Here is a 7,946-nt window from a genome sequence, read left to right as displayed (position 1 = left end):
GAACATATGTGTAAATTTGTGTATGTGGATGAATCTGTGTGAATCTGTGTATTATGCAATCTGTGTGAATCTGTGTATAATCTGTATATATGAATCTGTTTATACCTGTTTAAAAATTCTGTGTATTATACCTGTTTGAAAATTCTGTATATATGAATCTGTATAATGAAAACCGTCTGTGATTTATAGTGTATGCAGTCGGTTCCTTTGAACTGGACCGCCTGTGATGTGTGTCTATCACAGACGGTTCCGTTGAACTGGACCGCCTGTAATCTGTGTTTTTCACAGGCGGTTTTTGATTGACCGCCTGTGATGTTGTTTTACATCACAGGCGGTGCACCACAAGCGGTTCCTGGAACCGCCTGTGTAGTGGCGAACCAGACCGCCTGTACAGAGGTGTGTTGTAGTAGTGTCATAAAATTTAACGGTATCTTTTTAAATAAAAATGGTAGTTTTTTATTTGTTATATATATTCTATTTATTCTCCCGTGTTATATCACTGTAAAATTTAATGGCTTGTATTTTTTCTTTTCTAGTACTCATATTTATTTTCGGTCTTAGATCGTCGTAAAATTTATATTCTTCTATTTTTGTTTCAGATACACTATTTATTTGTTATCGTCAGATCTTTATAAAACCTAACGAGTAGATGTTCTTCCTCGTCTCGATTAATCTTGTAATTTATATAGGGTTTCTATGAATTCTTTTGTATTAATATAATATATATCGATTTAGTGTTATAAATATTATTTTTTTATAAATTTCGTAAACTTAAAATAGTTTGATTTAGAAATATTAAAAAAAAATATACCAGTGAATTCAAACCTGATCTCAGAAACATATGCGCATAAGGGCTGTTTGAGTGTACTAGGCTAAAAATTTACTAGTAGAATTAGTTAGCTACAAATAGCTAGCTAACTAGTAACTAATTTACTAAAAATAGCTAATAACTGAAATATTAGCTAGGCTATTTGATGTCTCTAAGACTCTAACTAATTTTAGCCACTAACTATTAGATCTAGTATATTCAAATATCCTCTAAGTCACCGGTAGAAAAAAAAACATTGGCATCAACTGCCGTGGCCCGTCATACTGCTACGCTCTTTCCAGCTTTAGTTACTAGCTAAGCTGCTAAGTAGAATCGATCCCGCTGTCACTCTTCCAAATCGACATCCGAATTCCATTTCTGTAATTGACAGGCAAGTGAAAACATGCAGCGACAGGTGAACGTGAATGCAAGTATCTCACTCCTCAATGAATGCCTGCGTCACGTTTACACCAGGCGAATGGCTTTGGACGCATTGCAAATTCTGGGACCAGCCATGTGCTGACAGGCCTCTCGTGTGAGTTTCGCGCGAATTGTGTCCCAGGACAGGGTGGTCACAGAATAAAATAGACTGAGGTAAGTATCAAGGTGTTGTTTGATTCACGAAATATAACGTAAATATATACTTCATCCGTTTCTTTTTATTTGTCGCTGGATAGTATAAAATTGCACTATCCAGCAATAAATAAAAAGAAACGGAGAGAGTATAAGTTTAAGTTTTGATTAGCTAGAATAGTTTCTGCAAACAAACAAAACCTAAAGGAACTAACAAGAGAAGTTAGTAATGGGTGAAGAAGTGAAGAATTTGAAACTCTTAACTTTTTTGCTTGATTTCACAGCGGCGGAATTGGTCCGATTCTCATAGATAAGATGAAATCCGTTGGCAACAGTTTGCGTGCGCAACCATGAAACGGAGAGACGCATGGTTGAGGAAAGCTCCTAGCGCTAGCCATGGCCATGCTGCCCGACATAAATGGAAGTTAGATCATGGAAGCATTAATTAATAATAAGAAGAAAATGCCACAGGCGTACAGCGCTTGCCAAATTGACAGCTAGAAACATTTCCAAAATCTTGAGACTCCAGTCAGCTGCCCAGCTCGTCGATCGCAGCCAGCAACAGCAACAGCCAGCAAGCTAAGATTCATCATGGCTTACGAAATCTCTCGGCCTCCATAAATCACCCATCGCAAGCATGCTCTAGCATTAGCATTACCTTGCCCCCGAAACGCCAGGGCGGCCATCGAAACGCGAGAGCCATTCGAGGATAGGTGGAGGCAGCAGTGGCAAGGAACGCGAGGGCAACAAGAAACTGCGGCTAGCGATGGCGGACACGCCGTCGCCGTCGCCGACGGCGGCCGCCGGGGCGGAGCCGGGGTCCGCGTCGACGCCGCTGCTGCGGCGGAGGGGCTCGTACACGCGGACCGTGTCGCACGCGCGCGACGAGCTCAGCAGTTTCCGCTCCGGCCTGCGGTGGATGTGCGTCGACCACTCGGACGCCTCCAGCCCCGCCGTGTCCTGGCTCGTCTTCGCCGCGCTCGGCGTGGCCGTCCCCGCCGCCGCGCACGCGGCGGCGGCGCCGCGGCGCGCCTACGACACGCAGGTGCAGGTCTCGCTCACGCTCTCCGCCGCGCTGGCCTACACCACCCTCTACTCCCTCGTCCGGCGCCACGGCCTGCGCCGGCTGCTCTACCTCGACCGCCTCCGCCACGACTCGCAGGACGTCCGCGCCGGGTACATCGTCCAGCTCGCGGGGTCCTTCCGCCTCCTCGCCTGCTTCGTGCTCCCCTGCTTCCTCGCCGACGCCGCGTACAAGGCCTTCTGGTACTGCGCCAACCGCCCCTTCCCGCTCTGGTGGTCGGCCGCGGCGTGCGCGCTGGAGATGGCGTCGTGGATGTACCGCACAGCCATGTTCTGCATGGCGTGCGTGCTGTTCCGCACCATATGCTACCTGCAGATCCTCCGAATGACGGGGTTCGCGCGGGACTTCGGCCAGTGCGCCGACGTCGCCGCCGTGCTGAGGCAGCACCGGCGCATACGCGTCCAGCTCCAGCGGATCAGCCACCGCTACCGAAGCTTCATACTCTACTCTCTCATCCTCGTCACCGCCAGCCAGTTCACTGCGCTTCTCGCCGCCACCAGACCCCACGCGCGTGTCAACTTCGCCACTGCCGGCGAGCTCGCGGTGAGTGCCATTAACGATGTGCCCCTGCTGCACATGCTGCTCAGATCGATGTTCTTTCATTATCGTCAGTCGTCACGTGTACTTTTGTTGCCCATGCTGATGCTATGATGCATACGACTGCTGCTGTAGCTCTGCTCCATGAGCCTCGTCACGGGACTGCTCGTCTGCCTCCATAGCGCGGCCAAGATCACGCACAAGACGCAGTCGATCACCAGCGTCGCCGCGGCGTGGCACGCCGACGCCACCATCAACAGCCTGGACCGTGACCAGGAGAACCCCAGGACGCCCAGCAAAGCGTGCCTGCAGCAGCAAACGCCCACGAGTCCCTTCCCGATGGCGGGCGCGTCGTCCGGCGAAGAGTCCGACGACGACGAGTGGCGGAGCGAGGACGGCGTGGACACCTCAAGGTTCACGCCTTTCCACGCCACCAACGTCTCCTTCCAGAAGAGGCAGGCGCTAGGTAAGCATGCGCACGTGCACGTGCTCTGGATGCGTTCAGTGTTGTGTTGGTGACACGCTGTAGCTGACCATGGCGTTTTCGCAGTGACGTACTTGGAGAACAACCGGGCGGGGATCACGGTGTTCGGTTTCGTCGTCGACCGGACATGGCTACACGCGCTGTTTATGATCGAGTTCTCGCTGGTAATGTGGCTGCTAGGGAAGACGATCGGCATATCTTGAGGAGGAGATGCATTTACTTGTGAATGATACAACCAAGAATTTATCATTCTGCCCTTTACTGTAAAGGTCCAAGTAGATTATGTCGTTCTAAATGTACAAATTTGAGCTCAGATAGTAGTTTTTTTGTTTGTTGTTTGTCTGATCCCCAAGAATATCGACTCTACAAAATTTGCCTTTTGACAATCTGTTTCGTGGTACACACAGTTCAAAAACTAAGTTTTTTTCTAGAATACGAATGTATTAATACAAGAAAGAGGGAGAGAACCCCGTTACACCACACACACTGCACACCCACACTAAGTAAAATGCCCACCGGGGCAATTGAAAAAATATATACATAGTGACTGTTTAAAGATAACTAAGACTGATATTCACAGAGTGGTTTGGTTCTCTTCTCTAGGAAAATGACGCCTACTTGACCAGACTTAGCATGTTTTGGTTTGCTGACTCACTTGTCACATTTTGTCTAACTTTTCTGTCTAAGATTAGTTCTTCAATTTGGACGACTAACCTTAGGCAAAGTGTGATATAGTTAGTCACAAACCAAACAGCCCCTTAATCAAACATAACATATACCTGATTTTACTTTACGGGGCGTTTGGATCCCTTCATTTTAGAGGAATTGGAATTCACTCTGTCGGTACCCTAAATCAGGGGTACCCTCTTCTACGGTATGAAGGCGCTACACCCGTACCACACCTCCAGGTCATACGGAGAGCGGCTCCCGACCCCACTACATGGGCAGGACTAGGGGCACCACGTGGCAAGGAAAGATAATACATCCTGAGGTGCACCGATGGGTCCGGACCTCCAAGGGACACTGGACCCCTGTACGAACGGGTCCGGAGATCCCAAGAGGGCATGTCGGGTCCCTCGAATAAGCTCCAGGTTCCTCCAAGTAAGGTCCGGGCCTCGGCAAGGTCCCGAGACGAGGAGGGCCCCGACATGAGTAGGGGCCCGGAGCCGGCACGTGTCCAGGCCTTGCTCTACGCTTCCCGCTCAAGCGGAGGCCCGCTGGTGCCGCGTGGCTTGTGGCCCGTGACATAAGCCAACGGGCGAAGCCTGACGCAAGGTCCATACAACCATTGCATTTATTGCGGAGAGGATGCGCCGCCTGCCACCACACTGACGGGCGACGTGCCCTCTCGGCATTTAATGCGCCATGTCCCCTCCGCTGGCAGACGGTGTCAGACCCATCCACCAGACAGCGCGTCTGATCAGTCTACTGGCGAATAGTGCGCCCGTGCCGAGCGTCGCACTATACTCATCTTCCCTTCTACAAGAAGCTTCCCCTGCACGCCGAGGATACGCAGATCTCGGGCGTCAGGGCACAAGAAGATTGCCTCGGCAACAGACATTAGTGGCTCCAAGCGCTATATTCTTTATGTCCCTAGGCCCACATGTCGGGGCCCAGTGCCTTTGTGCATGCCCCTTCAGCTATAAAAGGGGAGGCATGCGACGTTACACACACAGACAATTTTAGATCACACCTTAGACTCGCAAGCTCATACAAGCTCACAAGCAATACATCACACAATGGAGTAGGGTATTACGCTCCGGCGGCCCGAACCACTCTAAATCATTGTGTGTTCTTGAGTTCTTCTCGTTCATTCCAACGATCAAGCAAAACGCCTAAGCCCCTCCTCATCTTAGGATTTAAGGCGGGTGCACTCCGCCACCCGACCGGAGATTTACTCTCCGACATTTGGCGTGCCAAGTAGGGGGCTAGGCTTGAAGTTTTTGCTTGTTCCCTCGCTCAACATGATGGTGCGAATCATCGAGCACCGCGCCGAAACTTCGGAAGATTTGGCGATGGAGCAAGAAGTTGCGTCCTCTGCGCCGCGAGTACCCGACCGCCCTGAGTCTGGGGCTGCTGCTGTACACGCCGTGCAACAGCACACGCCTGCGCAAGTGTCCTAGACTCCGTCAAGGGCAACACCTATGGCATTATCTGCCGCCAGGGAGTTACTACGCCACCCCCTAGCTCCACGGCTTCACCAGGGGCCATGAAGCAGTGGCGTGACGACGTTGACCGACTACTCGGTATGGCGCATTCTACCTCGACCAGATCCAGGCCCCCGGTCATTCCGGCGCCAACGCGAAGCCACGACGTCTGTGCGCTCGCCTTCCGTAAGGGGTGCACAGACTGATGACCTCCGGGCAGAGCTCAACCGCAGGCGTACGGGAGAGGACGCCCGGATCTCCCTGGAAAGGGCGCGCGAGCGCCGCCAAAACATCGAGGGACGCAACCTCGATCAAGACTTTGCTGCGACAACACCGCAGACACCAATGGGCACCCGGTCCCAAACGGGTGTCCCCTTGGCCGGCGTGGGCTGCGCCGCCCTCGCGGACCATCTTTGCGCGACATCATGGCCGCCCAAGTTCCGGCCACACCTGCCGGAAAAATACGATGGGACATCAAACCCGTCGGAGTTCTTACAGGTGTACGTCATCGCCATCACGGCAGCAGGTGGAAACACCGCTGTGATGACAACGTATTTTCATGTCGCCTTATCTGGACCTGCCCGGACTTGGCTCATGAACCTCGCCCCAGGATCCATCTACACCTGGGAAGAGCTCTGCGCGCGGTTCGTCGCGAACTTCGCCAGCGCTTACCAACAACACGGTGTGGAGGCCCACCTCCATGCGGTGAGGCAGGAGCCCGGGGAGACTCTCCGGAAGTTCATCTCATGCTTCACCAAGGTGCGAGGTACTATACCTCGTATCTCTGATGCCTCCATCATCGCGGCCTTTCGACAGGGGGTACGTGACAAGAAAATGCTGGATAAGTTGGCCACGCATGACGTGGAAACTGTTCCCACGCTCTTTGCTCTGGCTGACAAGTGCGCCAGAGCCGCCGAGGGCCGTGCATGGCACTCGGCCCCACAAATCGGGGCTGCCCAGCCAGGCGGCTCGAGTGCCGCCCCCGGGACGAGAAAAGGAAGAAGGATCGCGACTACCAGAAGTCGCGATCCACCGCTCTGGTCGTTGCAGCTACGACCGGGGGTCGGGGCGACCACAACAAACGCCCACGACCGCTAAGGGGTAGCGGCAGCTCGTGCCCTGTACACCCCAACGGTCGCCACAGCGCCGCGGAGTGCCGCGAGATCATTGATCTCGCGAAACACATCAGCGAACGCATCAGCGAGCGGCGTGAGCAGTCTTCCAAGGATGGCTCCCCACCTCGTCGTCGCCCTGGCAAGGAAAAGGTCGACGACGGCGAGGTAGCCGTGGCTGAGCGAGACCTCGGATACCAGTCACCCGAGGGGGACCTAAAGGACGTCTTCACTGGAGACTCCCACTCCGATGGCGACTAGACGAACCACCGGCGGGACCCCATGTCCCCCGGCCTACGGAGCTGAAGCCTGCCTTCCTCCGGAAACCATTCTGGGTCCCCCACGGGTCCAGACTTCTGACAGGTTTATCCAGGAGTGACCAAGGCCAAGGACGGGGGCTCCTTCGTCAAACGCAGATGGAAACTCGGGGTCAGGACCTAATCTTACGGAAGTACCAAACCAAATTAGGGCTCCGCAACACTCCCCAGCTGGGAAGGACCCTTCAAAGTAACGGGAATACTCCGACCCGAGGGCGACTGTCTAGCTACGACTGAAGGAGTACCTCCCCCGGTGCTGGAACATCTTTGTAAGTTCTATCTATAAAGCAGGTCTGAGGGGTCGAGTTGTTTCCCTTTTGTAACTAGGTAGCTCATACATGTACGCCAACCCAGTGGGGTCTCTTCCCATAAACCCGGCCTGTTGGTCCGCACACATGCATGATAAGTTATAAAGGAAAACTACCCTCTCAGACGCGCCGCTATGATAGTATTGTCCTACTGCTCCATGGTCTTACCTTGCAGTCTTCTGGATGTTATTTTACCTAACCCACCCAAGCAGTTCTCGTTCCATCAAACATAATGACATCCGAATTGGACAGCCAGGCTTGCAGGTTAGGACCTCTTCGCGAAGGCATGCAGGAGGGCCCGACAGCCTGGGGGCCGGTTCTAAAGAATGGGAATCCGTTCCATGGGGTGGTCTGGAGCCTGTGTGGCCGCTTAGCCTGGTCCCGTACCCGAAAGCCTGCACACTCCACCGCTTCGTGACGGGTACCCTAGTACTTAGAACTATAAGTCTTGTGAGTCCGACAACCTGGGGTCCGGAACTAGAGAAGAGACACTTGTCTCCTGGAGTGGCCCGTAGCCGTGTAGCCGCTCAGCCTGGTCCCGTACCGTGGGCCTGCATGCTCCGCCACTCTGTGGCG

The 7,946-nt window shown here is 53.1% G+C and overlaps 1 protein-coding gene across 1 annotated transcript; it reads left to right on the top strand.

Annotated features, from left to right (window-relative positions):
* Positions 1-1,761: 1,761 nt before the first annotated feature.
* On the top strand, positions 1,762-3,872 carry LOC103646384 (F11F12.5 protein). The gene is made up of 3 exons (XM_008671115.2): positions 1,762-3,008; positions 3,138-3,468; positions 3,553-3,872. Exons 1-3 carry the CDS (start codon positions 2,148-2,150, stop codon positions 3,687-3,689), a joined length of 1,329 nt encoding a protein of 442 aa, XP_008669337.1. The 5' UTR covers positions 1,762-2,147; the 3' UTR covers positions 3,690-3,872.
* The last annotated feature ends 4,074 nt before the right edge of the window (positions 3,873-7,946 follow it).

Source organism: Zea mays, chromosome 2, assembly GCF_902167145.1.
Source record: "Zea mays cultivar B73 chromosome 2, Zm-B73-REFERENCE-NAM-5.0, whole genome shotgun sequence".
Taxonomy (NCBI): domain Eukaryota; kingdom Viridiplantae; phylum Streptophyta; class Magnoliopsida; order Poales; family Poaceae; genus Zea; species Zea mays.
Note: the sequence above shows the minus strand (reverse complement) of the source record. Positions and strands in the feature narration are given on the sequence as shown.